General features: G+C 44.6%; 1 protein-coding gene across 1 annotated transcript in view; it reads left to right on the top strand.

The window, feature by feature from the left end:
- LOC306660404 (cilia- and flagella-associated protein 337-like) overlaps window positions 1-14352 on the top strand; it is a gene marked incomplete at its 5' end in the record, with an annotated part of 81008 nt that overhangs the window by 53065 nt on the left and 13591 nt on the right. Inside the window, 6 exons of the mRNA XM_079138594.1 lie at window positions 1234-1340; window positions 1422-1513; window positions 2377-2431; window positions 5151-5196; window positions 6383-6442; window positions 9544-9709. Coding sequence (XP_078994720.1) covers window positions 1234-1340; window positions 1422-1513; window positions 2377-2431; window positions 5151-5196; window positions 6383-6442; window positions 9544-9709 — 526 coding nt within the window. The remainder of the gene's footprint in view (window positions 1-1233; window positions 1341-1421; window positions 1514-2376; window positions 2432-5150; window positions 5197-6382; window positions 6443-9543; window positions 9710-14352) is intronic.

Raw genomic sequence — 14352 nt, 5'->3', positions numbered from 1 at the left:
ATCTTTTTATTTCGAATTGAGACATAAAACATAAAACTTACTATAGTAACATAGTACCATGTGATATTTTAATATGTGTATAAATTGTGTAATATTTAAATCAGGTTAAACAGACCTATCTCCTTAAACATGAATCAAACTCCTTTCTTCTAGCTTTTTGAAATGTACAGCAGATCATTCTTCCTATAGTCACCCTACTGTGAAATAGCACCCCAGAACTTCTTGCTCTGACTGTAACTCAGTACCCATTTCAAGGTAACTCAGTACCCCACCCCTCCATTCTCTCTTTTTCTTCAAACCTTGGTACCCACCATTCTCCTCTCAACTTCTAGGAGATCTACATTTTTAAATTCTACACACAAATTATGTGGTACTTGTGTTTTAATGCCTGGCTTATTTCACTTAGTATAATGATCTCCAAAGTTCCATCCATGTTGTCACAAATGATAGAATTTCATTCCTTTTAATGGCTGAATAGTATTCCATTTTATAAATGTGCCACATTTTCTTTATCCATTCATCAACTGATGGACACTTGAGTTGGTTCCTTATCCTAGCAATCGTGAATAGTGCTGCAATAAACATGGGAGTGGTGCAGTGGTCTCTTCAACATACTGATGTTTATTCCTTTGGATATACACCTAGTAGTGGGACTGCTGAATCATATGGCAGTTTTGTTTTTAATTTTTTGAGGACTATACGTGCTGTTTTGCATAATGGATGTACTAATGTGCATTCCCACCAACAGTAAGCAAGGGTTCCCTTTCAGAGATAGGACCTTTAATGAAGTGACAAAGTTAAAAGAAAGCCATTAGGGTGACCCTAATCTAGTCAGACTAGAATCCTCCTAAGAGGAGATTGGAACCTAGAAAAGATCAGATTTGTGCATGCACAGGGAAAAGACTACATGAGGACATGGCAAGAAGGTAGCTTATTTGAGCCAAGGAGAGTGGTCTCAGGAGGAACCAGCCTTGCTGGCACCTGGACCTTGAACATCTGGCCTTCAGACCAAGACAAGAAATGTCTATTATAGAAGTCACCTAGTCTCTAGTACTTTGTCATGGCAGCCATAGCCAATGAATGCACTCAGGTAAGCCAGCCTGTGCTGGAAATACAGATACCTTCAGGGTCAATTTGTATCTTTATATTTACAATGCTGGACTTCTGAAAGCGAATTCCCTTTGATAGCCAGTGTCTCTCAATCATTTTTTTTTCCCCAATTTTCTAATACAGGTGGTGAAAGTATGGGACTTTGAAACAGGAAAACAGTTGTCTGAATTTATGGGGACTCATGGCAATGCTGGGATCACTTGTCTGACCTTTGACTCCAGTGGAAGAAGGTACGTGCCTTCTCCAGGGTTGTCGGCCATGGGGCAGGTGACCCCTATCATGTCATCCTAAGGGACCACTCTGTTTTCCAGGCTGGTTACTGGGGGCAGAGATGGCTGTCTGAAAATATGGAGCTATAACAATGGACATTGCCTGCACACCCTGAAACACGGCAAGTGCTGGGGTATTCCAAGGGGTCCCCAGAAAATACTGATGCAAGATTAGTCGTAAATGTAAAAGAAATCAAGTGAGCTCGATATAGGATTTGTGTAACAACCCTACATCCTTTTTCCCTGGCGTCTTACAATACAACGACTCCAAACTCATGCTTCATAGGGATGCAATCCCCTAAGTCGAAATCTAGATTAACAGATCATAAGCAAATTTCTTGTATGATCACTGCTCACTCCATTCATTTGTTGCCTATGTCCGTACTTGGCAAAATGTCCCTGCTTCCGGCCTTTGAAATCTCCTACAACATAGGTAAAATGCGAACAGTCTTCAATTCTCAAGGGAGAATAAATGAAATCAAAGTAAAAGAGACAAAGAATGATCGGAGCCAGACGCTGAGGCCACGAGCCTGTGTTTCTAGCCCTGTGGTGACCTCTCGGCATTCACTTGTTCACTGACCCACTAGGAAGCGCCATGTGCTCCTAAGGTCCTGTCAGGAGAGGCTGAACCCCTTCCCACAGCTGAGCAATGGGCGGAATCGGCATTGTAGGACAAGGGCCACAATAAACTAACAGTACTTTTTAAAAAATGTTTAATGATTTTTTTAACTTTATTTAATTTATTTATTTTGATGTGGTTCTGAGAATCAAATCCAGTGCCTCACACATGCTAGGCAAGTACTCTACCACTGAGCCACAACCCCAGCCCCCAACAGTGCTTTAATGACTTCAAAGACATTTAACTGTGATCTGGAAGCTAGAAAGTAAATGCCAAAATCTCCCCCAGCACCGGTTAGAGTAGGTTAACATACATAAGCTGATTCAAGAATTGATCAAGAAAGCTCTTTGCTGAAAGAGAGTATTATTTTCTTTCTAGATGAAAAACAAAGTGAAGTCTGCGACTGTACCTACATGGAGGTGAACCAAAACAAGTGAGTTAAATTCAGCTGTCGTAGAAGCAGGGTAACATTTGTTGGAGTATCATTTAAAATTTTGTCCTGGGGGAAGACATCAAAACAGTGTGGAGAATTTTCCAGAAGAAAATATGTCAAAGCATTTCTGAGGATCCTGGTTGCTTCCCGGTGGCAATTTAGGCAACGAGGTTCTCCCAGAATACTGGAGCAATTCTCTGCACATTTTGATAACTGCTTAGAAATAAAGGCAAAAAGCACTGCACCTCCCCACCAAATGCTTTATTAAGGAATAAATCAGAGACTGCAGCAATTAAATTCAGTAAATTCCCTCCTGGACACGAGAAGGTAAAGTCGTTTGTGGACAGTTTCCATGCGTGCCCCTGTCTCCAGTGTTCAGTTGTGCTCTGGGGACCAGGACATCCTTGGGAAGGCAGCCGTGCACGAAGGAGAATTTGTCCACCTTGGAAATGATGGGATATCCGGTTTCTGTTTCCTGATCCTTCACGCACCATTTCAAAGACAGATCCTAATTTATCAAATCACATTTCATCTTGTTCTCAAAGGAAACAGAAAAGCTTTTATTCTTTGTGTGTGTGTGTGTGTGATTATTTTTTATTGGTTTGTTTTTTAGTTCTACATGACAGTAGAATCCATTTTGATATAATCATACAAGCATGGAATATATCTTATTCTAATTAAGACCACATCCTTATGGACATACACCATGATGGGATTTCCTGTGTACATATTCATATATGTACATAGGAAAGTTATGTCAGATTCATTCCACTGTCTTTCCTATTCTCCCTCCCTTCCCTTCATTCCCCTTAATCGAAGCTACTAAACTTTTATTCCTCTCATTCCTCCTATTGTGAGTTGGCATCCACATATCTGTGAAAAAATTCAATCTTTGGTTTTATGGGCTTACTTCACTTAGCATGATAGTCTCCATTCATCCATTTACTGGCAAATGTCACAAAGTTGTTATTCTTAATGGCTGACTAATATCCATTGTGTATATATACCATATTTTCTTTATCCATTCATCTGTTGAAGGGCGCCTAGGTTGGTTCCATATCTTGTCTATTGTGAATTGAGCTGCTATGAACATTGATGTGGCTGTGTGACTGTAGTATGCTGATTTTAAGTCCTTTGGATATATACCAAGGAGTGGGATAGCTGGGTCAAATGATTGTTCCTTTCCAAGTTTTCTGAGGAATTTCCATATGGCTTTCCATAGTGGTTGTACCAATTTGCAGTCCCACCAGCAATGTATGAGTGTGTCTTTTCCCCCGCATTCTTGCCAACATTTGTTGTTACTTGCATTCTTGATAATTGCCATTCTGACCGGAGTGAGATGGAATCTCAGTGTAGTTTTAATTTGCATTTCTCTAATTGCTAGAGACGTTGAACATTATTTCATATATTTGTTGATCTTTTGTATTTCTTCTTTTGAGAAGTGTTTGTTCAGTTCCTTAGCCCATTCATTGATTGGGTTATTTGGTTTTTTGGTGTGAAGTTTTTTGAGTTCTTTGTATATCCTGGGGACTAATGACCTTTCGAGGTACAGGTGACAAAGCTTTTCTCCCATTCTGTAGGTGCTGTCTTCATGGCCTTGATTGTTTCCTTTGTTCTGAAGAAGCTTGTTAGTTTGATGTAATCCCACTTATCGATTTTTTTATTTTACATTTTGTGTTTTAGTATTCTTGTTGAGGAAGTTGGTTCCCAAGCTGACATGATGGAGTGTTGGGCCTACATTTTCTTCTAGTAGGCGCAGGTTTTCTGGTCTAATATCTAGGTTCTTGACGTACTTCAAAGTGGATTTTTATGCAGGGTAAGAGGGAGAGGTTAAATTTCATTTTGCTACATATGAATTTCCTGCTTTCCCAGCACCATTTGTTAAAGAGCCTATCTTTTCTCCAATGTATGTTTATAGTGCCTTTTTCTAGTATGAGTTAACTGTATTTATGTGTGTTTGTCTCTGTGTCTTCTGTTCTGATCCGTTGGTCTTCATGCATGTTTTGGTGCCAGTACCATGCTGTTTTTGTTACTATAGCTCTGTAGTATAATTTAAGGTCTGGTATTGTCATGCCTACTGCTTCACTATTCTCACTAAGGATTGCTTTAGCTAGTCTGGGTCTCTTATTTTTCCAAATTAATTTCATGACTGCTTTTTCTATTTCTATGAAGAATGTCATTGGAATTCTGATGGAAATCACGTTGAATCTGTACAGTGCTTTTAGCAGTATGGTCATTTTGACAATATTAATTTTGCCTATTCAAGAACATAGGAGGTCTTTCCATCTTCTAAGTTCTTCCTCAATTTCTTTTTTAAGTGTTCCATAGTTTTCATTGTTAGAGGTCCTTCACTTCTCTTTTATAGATTGATTTCAAAGTATTTTATTTCTTCAAGGTTGTTGTGAATGAGATAATTTCCCTAATTTCTCTTTCTGCCGATTATTGGAGTATAGGAACATGATTTATGGGTGTTCATTTTATATTCTGCTACTTTACTGAATTCACTTAGGAATTCTAGAGTTTTCTGGTGGTGTTGTTGGGGTCTTCTTCATGTAGAATGTCCCCCGCAAACAGAGATCATTTGAGCTTAAAAAGCTTATATTCTTGCTCTCTTCATTTATCACATGGATCGAATTAAACCACTGTGTTAATTCCACATCAAACATTTAACAGATGGAAAACTTAAGTATGGAAATGTAAAATTCTGTTATCGTCCTAGGTGTATCATAGCTGTTGGATGGGACAGAAGAATAAACGTGTATTTTGTAAGTGAAACATACAAAATGATGATATTTCAAAGTCTTCCTTCAGATCTCTCTCTCTCTCTCTCTCTTTCTGCCCACCCCCCATGTGCACATGCTCTTTCTCTCCCTCTCCTTTTTTTTTTTTTAAATAGATTTTGGAGCACCTCTGCCGTCTTTCACAAGTCAAGTTGTGGCACAGACAGAGGGTTTCCTCTCTCTATTCCTTTTTCCATATTCTTTCCCCTAAAAATATTTTTACCTTGTTTATTTCCCAGTTTTTCTCCTGTTGCTTCTTCCGTGGGCACAAATGTTAGCTGGAAAATCTGTGGGGGCCGTACAGGGTATCCTGGGAATCCAAACTGCTTGAGCACCTGTGGTTCTGCACCTTGACCGCACATCTTGTCCAGCTTCCTCACCCCTCCTGCCAGCTGTGAGGGTAACTCCTCCCAGTCTGCAGGGTCTCGCAGTTATAGGCCTGCTCCTGAATGAAAATTAACCAGTCTGTCCATTGCCCAGCTTTATGTCTTCCTCCTTTCGTGTCTTTATGTCCCATCTTTCAACAAATGGAAAGAGGAAATGCAATGCCATCTGACAGGCAGGTCTACAGAGAGACAATTCCTTTTTTATGGCTTAGAGGTGGGGGAGGGGTTCACAGACAGGGGAAGTTGGAAGTGCTGACTAAAGCAAAGTTTCAATCTACCTGTGGCTTTATATTTGCCCTGCTTGTTAGTTCACAGATTTCTGAATGTCTTTAAACATTCTGAATTCTTTATTCACTTCAAAGCACACTGGATTTCACAGTCTAAGCCTGGCCTACTCAGAATGATTTGAGAGATGACTACCTGTGAAGTCTTGGCATTGAATTTGTCCTTTGGTATTACAGGTTCCTGGGCTGATGGCTCTGGTTTTAGCGTGTGCAACGGCTCTGGGTCTTATTATGAAGGCGAAGCTAGGCAGCCCATCTGCGGCAAGCTTGTCAGTTGACATATGATTTGCTGAAATTCAATCACCCAAACGTCAGAAGTGGATTGCTTTTTATTCCCACTGGCACTGGGGAAATTTGCTTTGACATTTCAAGAATCTGCATCACTGGTGGGGTGAGGGGTAGGGTTATGAAATGTGCCAACACCTTTTCTCTGAAATTGTGAGTGTGTTGGCAGCTCGTTTTATTGCTTGTACAATGTGTCCTCTTCGGCTTTGGATACAGGATGTACCATGTGACTTTCATCACTTCTGGAAGCCACAGCCACACTGGCAGGATGACCTGGTAAGCCCTGGTCCACTGTGGCACATGACATGGGTCTCTTTCTTTCGGGGGCGGGGAGGGCTCTCTCCACATCTTCCAGCCCGCATCACCCAGCCTTGGGTGGTCACAGCATCCCAAAAGCATCTGCTATGGCAGGATTCATGGTTGGCATTCAGGTAGAGCCAGAAGCACGAGGTCCAGACAGCCACGTCCTCTTCAGAAGGGTGAGGACCCCGTGTTTATGCCAGGTTGTGAGACCGGAGGGCAAAGTCCATGCAACTCTCCAGGAACCCTGCTGGGAGCCCTGAAGTGCAGGAAGGGCAGCTCAGGATGGGTGGGCTTCATTCTCCTCAAAGAAGCACCCACTCACTTCCTGCCCGTGCTTGGTGGTCCAGACTCTCTGCATTCACCGTGCAGTCCTTGGGCAGCCAGAGAGACACCTTTCCTGCTCCCCTGTGACTTGTAAGGCTCAGAGCAAGGAACAGCTGGTGCATCTCATTGGAACGCAGAATGCTCCAACTTTCTACATCTTCCCGGGAGCAAATGGCCTCCCTCAAAATTGTCTTTATGCCAAGCCAGGAAGACAACTATCGAGAAAACAAGGCCACTGTATCCACATATCTGCCACTGCCCCTCTACCTACGTCCCCTGTAAATATTCCAAAAGTCCAAGGCACTAGAATGCAAACTCCAAGAAGAGAGACCTCTTCTGCCTTTTCACTGCAGTCTTTCCGGGACCTAGCCCCGTACCTGGCCAGCCGTAGTTGCTCTGTAAATATGTTTTCATTCAATCAGCATCTGTTAAGTGCCCCCTGTGGGCCAAGCGTGTGCTGTTTACTGAAGATGCAGTGATGAGCAAAACCAAGCCCAGTTCCTGCCTTCATGGCTCCTACGGTTTAGTGAAAATTAAGTTACGGAACAAAGTCATGCACAAAATGCCCCAGGGAAGCCACACTGCAAGAGCAAAAGTCATGCGCAAGTAGGGAAATACGTTCATTCCGTCTTGCATTCATTGTCACGTTTCTGTTGAGCCCTAGCATAGTGCTGCCCCTAGTGGACAGGCACGGAAGATACAAATGTGAATAAAAATATGATTTCTGGCCTCAACCACCTCACAGACTGGCAAGGAGATATTAATATGTGACGTAACCAAGGATATAATAGTGTATAAAATATTGGGGGAACTCAGAAGATTTCACTCTAACATCATATGGGATATTGAAAGACTACTAGGATTTTTCCAGAAGGGCAAGGTAGGGAAGGGCAATCTCAACGAGGGGTAAGGGGAAGCGTAAGCAAAGCCCAGAAGCATAGAAGTGTGTTGCTTGAAAGGATCATGGAGAGTCTGTGGGGCTGGTGCATCTGGTACAGGAGGAAAATGGGACCAAAGAACTAAATTAGAGCTTGAAAGTGATTCCAAAGTACTATCTTAGCCTGCTTGGACTGCCTCAACAAAATGTCAAGACAGGGTGTCTTAAACAACAGAAATCTGTTTCTCAGAGTTCTGGAGGCTGAGGGTCCACTTGGAGGGTGCAGCAGGTTTGGGCCCTACTAAGAGCTCTCTTCCTGACTGGCAGACAGCTGCCTTCTCTATGTCCTCTCATGGCAGAGAGGGTGAGCTGCGTGCCTCTTCCTGTTCTTATATGGACACTAAACCCATCATGGGGACTCCACCCTGATGACCCTATCTAATCCTAATCACCTCCCGAAGGTCCCATCTCCAAACACCATTGCTTTAGAGATTAAGACTTCAACATATGAATTTGGGAGGCACACAAACATCCAGTCCATAACAGCTACATAAAATTTATTCTGCAGGCAGGGGGCCATAGAAAGAGGAGCCCAGGCTGAAGTGGTCCCAAACTGGGGAGGAGTGGGGAGGGAGCAGGGATCTAGCAGCAGAAGATTATGGGAAGGAGATAGCCATTGACCTCCCCTTTTCTAACATTTTGCAATGCCACCTTCTCAGTTGTATTCAAGCAGAAGGGGCATCCTAGGTGATCACACGCAGATCCTCAAGGGACACTCTGTGGCAAGTACATGAGGGCAAGGGTGAAAGAATATCTTATGGGACCAAGAGGAGCCAATCCCTTCACATAGTAACTGCCCCACAAGGAGAGGGGGGAAATGCTGGTGGTCAGGGACTCTGAACTCTGTAGCACTGACCTTCAAAGATCTATTTTGGGTTCTTATCTTACTTAAGGATTCACATCCAAGACTCCTCCTTTTGAAGGGAGCAGATGATTCAATTTCTAACAGAATATGTACGCCACAGTGGGAGTTACATGGGAGCCCCGTAAGGACACAGTAAACAGCAAACCCAACTCCAGAACATTGTTTTTGTCAGCTATTTCACTGCTGTGACAAAAGGACCTGACCAGAACAATTGTAGAGGAGGAAACGTTTATCTAGGGGCTCATGGTTTTAGATGACTCAATCCATACACAGATGACTCCATTCTCTGGGGCTCACATTGAGGCTGAACATCGTGGAGGAAGAGTGTGGCAGAGGGAAGCAGACAGAAAGGTCTCCACTTGCCAGATACAAATAGATACCCCAAAGCCAGGCCCCCAATGCCCTCCCTCCTCCAGTTACCACTCAGTTAATCCCACTGGGGGATTAAGTCTCTGATTAGGGTAAGGCTCTCACAACCAAATCATTTCTTCTCTGGACTTACTTACATTGTCTCACACATGAGCTTTTGGGGGACACCTCACATCCAAACCATAACGAACGTAGACTTCTGGCTAATGGGAATCCAAACCACCTAGACTGGCTCAGGTTGTCCCATTGCCATCAACAGTTCAGCCCCAGTGAGGGCACCTTGTCAATAATCAGCTTGCTGGCAGGATGGTGAGGGGAGAAAGCTGCCAGAAATAGAACTGTCCTGGGAAAGGTAAGGTCCTGGGAAATGATAAAACTGACCTAAAGAGATGCAGCGCCTCTTTGGCTGACCTCGAGATGGATTCCTACCCAAAGAGATGAAGGTTCCAGGTGAACCCTGGGTATGGGCAACCACAGAAAGAACCCCCTGCATCCCATCTCAGGACGATTGAAGGAAAGTTAGCTGTGGATGGTTGGCATTTGATATTTTACCTCTGCCACTCACTCTCTCTTTCTCAGAACCATGGGCACAAGGAGGACATCCTCTGTGTGGCTCAATGCCCACCTTTCCTTCTGGCCACTTGCAGTTATGATGGAGAGATTATCGTTTGGAATGTCATCTCAGGCCATGTGTACTGCAAGCTGAACACTCCCAGCCCCTCAGATGGCCTGAACCACAGAGAAGGTAGGTGAAGGCCAGGATTTGCCGCCACTCTGCACAGGTTCCTGCCACACTCGACCCGGCAGACTGAAAGAGTCTCATTTCTGGGCCACTTTACACTTAGAAGGGAATGGCCTCCATTTAGGTTTGCCTGGTCAGATGAAGATTCCCAAAGCTGAAGCTAAGGGCTTGGATGAGTTCAGCTCACATTCCTGGGTACCTGTCCATTGAAACCCATCCCATAGCCAGTCCACGACCTCCAGAGTCCTTTACTCATCCACTGTCAACCTGAAAGATGTCAACCCACACTGAGTCCCTTAAGCTTTGTTGATACAGCTTTTAATTTCCTTCCTCTATTTTCTGTTACCACTTGCCATCCTTTCCTACCCAGCTGGCCAGCCTGCTCCCCTAGCCCAAGACTTCACCCCTTGATGCCTCCTCCAACAGCAAGTCTTCAAGCTTCTATGCTGTCCCCATCTTCAGTCCTTTCTGGTGACCCATGATCCACTCCACCCCTACTTGGATCTGTCCTTACTGCTTGCACATGGTGTTGCAAAATTTTCCCACCCTCCCACTCCACTCCCCCTAATTGTTCTATTGTTCTGTCCTGGTTCCATTTTTCCAGTTCTTCAAATTCTCTCTCTCTCTCTCTCTCTCTCTCTCTCTCTCTCTCTCTCTCTCTCTCTCTCTCTCTCTCTCTCTCTCTCTCTCTTTCTCTCTTAGCTCTCTCTCTCTAATATGATCATGAGTTTTTCCCATTCATTTACTTATTCATTCAAAAAATATTGATGAGTACCTTCCATGGGCCAGGTACCCTGCTAAGTATTGGGGTTTGGGGCTGGTAATCACATTCCTGTCCCTCCACGTCCTGAACCATTTAATAAATACACATGGGAAACAAATTCAGGGTTCAGGTATCTACCAATGTCATTGCTGGATATGCAGGACTGGAAATTGGCTGGAACCCACAGTCAAGTGGGCTTCCTTCCTTTGCTCCATCCTACCTCCAGAGTCTAGGCCCATCCTTCCAAAACAGCTGTCTCCAAGACATTCATCTACCATGGAGCCCCATTAGAAGAGATGCAGGGAGTTGGACACTTCTGTGTGAAATCAGAAAGTTCCTGCATTTCCTGAGGCCCAAATACCAAATCCTTAGAAAACCATGAGGTCCCAATCATGATCCCTTTGCTTTGGGCTTTTGTTAATACACTAGCCCAGAAAAGAAAACAAAACTTCTAATGAATCCTTCAATCAGAGTATATCTTTGAGCTGCTCCCTTGGGTCTAATGCTGTGGAGATAAAGGGGAGGCAGATGTGAGGCCTGGTGCTACCCTCAAGGCCTATATTCAGAAATGATGTGTGTGGCCAACAGGTAAAATAGTAGGCCTGCCATTCTGTCTGTCTCAGTGCTGCTTGAGAGTCCCCTAGAGAACAAGGGTCAGAAATTGAAGCCACTGGAAATCAAGAGACTGAAAAGAGATTCCAACCTGTAGATTTATCTTCAAGTACACATGCCCTCAGAAGGTTATCCTATGAAGCTCTTTCTGAGCATGTCTAAGTTTTCAAAATCTTTGTGGGAAAAGTTGTGGTATTTCTTTCCAAAGGTTTATTTTCATTGCCATTAAAATGAAAATAAAGTCATTGGCCAAAAATGCTATGTTGACTTTTCAGCCAGCAGTTGGAAGATAAAAGTCCCATTTCCAGTAGCATTTATTACTCAAAGTTATGTGACTGTTTGGTGGTTCCAAGAAATCTTTCTTTTGCCCCCAAAATGCAAAGCCAGCCAACACCACCAATAACTCCCATTGTGAAAATTATAAAAATGAGATGAGACTATGTGGAAGTCTACACCCTTCCAGGAAAGAGCAGCCCTGGCTCATCTTGAGGTCAAACCAAAACAAAAGTGGCCTTTCTCACATGGGACTGGTAAAGAGGTTGCCATCTGATTTGAAAAACCATCCAGAGGATTCTTGTGAATCCTCAGGAAAGAGGAGAAGGGCAAAGCTGGATGAGCTGAAAACATATTCTTCTGCCAATTTTCCAACATTTTAGCTTCATTCTTCCTCATAATGGGGATTGTAACTTCTTCCCCCACATCAAATAGAACGAATTTAAGTGTGAAAGAGAAAGATCCAAAGACATCAACCAGGCAAAAATGCAGGAAATCTGAGCATTCACTCCAAGAAGAAGGCTTTTTGATCTAGGAGAACAATGTAAAGATACTTGTTAGCTGCCTCAACATGTCAGTCATTTTCCTACATGCTTTCAAATGTTTCTCCCATTCAGTGCTCACCTTGACCCTGAGAGAGAGATACCATTGCGCCCATTTTCATAAATGAGGAAACTGAGGCTAGAGAGTTAAGTAACAATAGTTGTAACAGCTGCCACTGTTGAGTGACACTTCCAGGCACTTTGGGGTCATAGCTCTTCTCAGCCTTCACAGCAAGGGTATGGAGGGCTGTTCACATAGAGCCCTGTGGAGTAGGTCATTGCCTGTCACGGAGGAAGACAGCTGAGGCGTAGGGAATGAAATTCTCCCCCAGACCCTGGCCGGGCAGGTGGCAGCCAACACACTCCCACCCATTCCCCTGTGCCCTGCAGCAGGGCGTGTGTGGGCGTGAAGGGACTAGGGCTGCTGTGCCTTCCCTCTTCCACTTCTTTCCACCTCAGTCCCCAAGTTCAAAACCCCAGGAGCCCAGTAACTGAGGGTGACGCAATGCTTAGCCCAAATCACCGGCAATGTCTTCCAAGTGTCGGGGAAGGACTAGAACCCTGGAACCTGGCAGGAGCCACTCCATCCTGTATGTAGGCAATCCTCCCTCCTCCCTCTGAGAGGACTCAGCCCCCTGAGGCCCACCAGGAAGTGCATTGTCAAGGGCACGGGCTTCGGAGGTAAAGATCTGGGTTTGAATCCCATCTGCTCCATGAGGAGCTGTGCCACTTTGGCACATGGTGGTTCTTTCTCAGTGGTGGACTCTCCCGCAAGACCGACGTATAACGCCCGCCTGGGCTCGTGATCATGAAAGTTGAGGAAGTGCCTAGCTCGGTGTCTGCCCCATAGAGTGGGGCCCGGATTGGATCAGCATCCCCTGGAGGGCAGGCCTGAGTCTGCTGTGTCCACTGTGCTTCCCAGAGCCACACCCCAGGGCCAAGTTCACAGTCAGGCCAAAACAAATTTTGTTGAATAATTAACAACCTGAGTCACAGAGGTGGGGCGTGGAAGCGCAGCTTCTGGTGTTTGACTCCAGCACCGATCCCACCACTTACGTCATTACTGCCCTTGTCTGTTCAGGCTGCTACAACAGAACACCATAAACTCAATGGCTTTTAAGCAACCAAAATTGATTTCTGACAGTTCTGGAACCTGGAAATCTGAGATCAGGGTGCCAGGAAGGTTGGGTTCTGGGTTCTGGGGAGGGCTCTCTTCCAAGGTACAGACTGCTGACTTCTTGTGTCCCCACATGAGGAAAGAGAACGAGGGAGTTCTCTGAGGTCCCTTTTATAAAGCACTAGACCCATGTTTGAGGGCTCCCCCTTCGTGACCTCACTACCTCCCAAAGGTTCCCTCTCCTAATACTATTAGGTTGAGGATTAGGATTTCAACATGTGAATGTTGCTGTGACAAAACAGTGCGTAACAATGGATGTGACCATCCATATCCCCTCCAGTAAAGACAGTATGCCTCTGGGGCCCCCTCAGAGAGGAGAGCTCTTGCCCCAGGCTCTCTGTATCCAGATAACAATGTTCTCTGCAGCTCTTAGAGAAGTGGATCTAAGTAGGTTTGTAGGATTTCTATTCAACAGCAGGTATTTGAGTTCTATAAGATGTAAAAGGTGCCAGGTGTGGTGGCCCTCGACTATAATCCCAGCAACTTGGGAGTCTGAGACAGAAGGATCACAAGTTCAAGGCCAGCCTCAGCAACTCAGTGAGACCCTGTCTCAAAGTAGAAAAATAAAAAAGGGCTGGGCACATAGCTCAGTGGTAAAGCACTCCTGGTTAAATCCCCAGGACCAGAAAAGAAAAGAAAAAGGATAGATGTGGGTTCTGTGTGGATGGTGCCTGAAGCGTAGCAGGGGAGTGCAGCCTGGGCAGATGGAGCTGGGTTAAGTTACTCAGGATTTAGCTGTGTTGTGGAGATCGAGGTTTGACACCTGGTTCCTGGAGTGCCTCCTCCACCCAGTGTGTGGTCCATCTTTCAAGAGTCCAGAGCAAATGCAGGTCCTTCAGAGATGCCTCCTCTGATCCTCTCCCCTGCTGCGTGTGCCCATGGAGGCATGTTCATTTTGGGGGGATAGTTCTTGTCGGTTTTGTTCTGATCTCTGTTTCCCCTTATTTCCACCCCACCCAGCATGATGCCTTAACCCTAAGACATGCTTAGATATAGATTAAAAATGAAGGAATGAACATCTTATGATCCTGAGCCAATCTTTTAACTTGTCCAAATTTCCATCCCCTCTTCTGACAATGGAAATGATATTCCATCACAGTATCTGTCGAAGTCTGTGGTTAATGTAGAAGATGCAGTAAGTTAATCAGAATCATTCCAAGCCAGGGGCTCCTGGAGAGGGGCATCTTTTGGGAGGTGTCTGCAGAGTCCCAGATCAAGCCCCCCAATACCCACCTGTGTAGGTTTCTCTGATGTTTCAGGTCCTCCGTCTCCCCTGCCA

Source organism: Sciurus vulgaris (genome assembly GCF_902686455.1).
Source record: "Sciurus vulgaris genome assembly, chromosome: 4".
Lineage (NCBI taxonomy): Eukaryota > Metazoa > Chordata > Mammalia > Rodentia > Sciuridae > Sciurus > Sciurus vulgaris.
The sequence above is the reverse complement of the archived record's forward strand: the minus strand, read 5'-3'. Positions and strand labels throughout refer to the sequence as shown.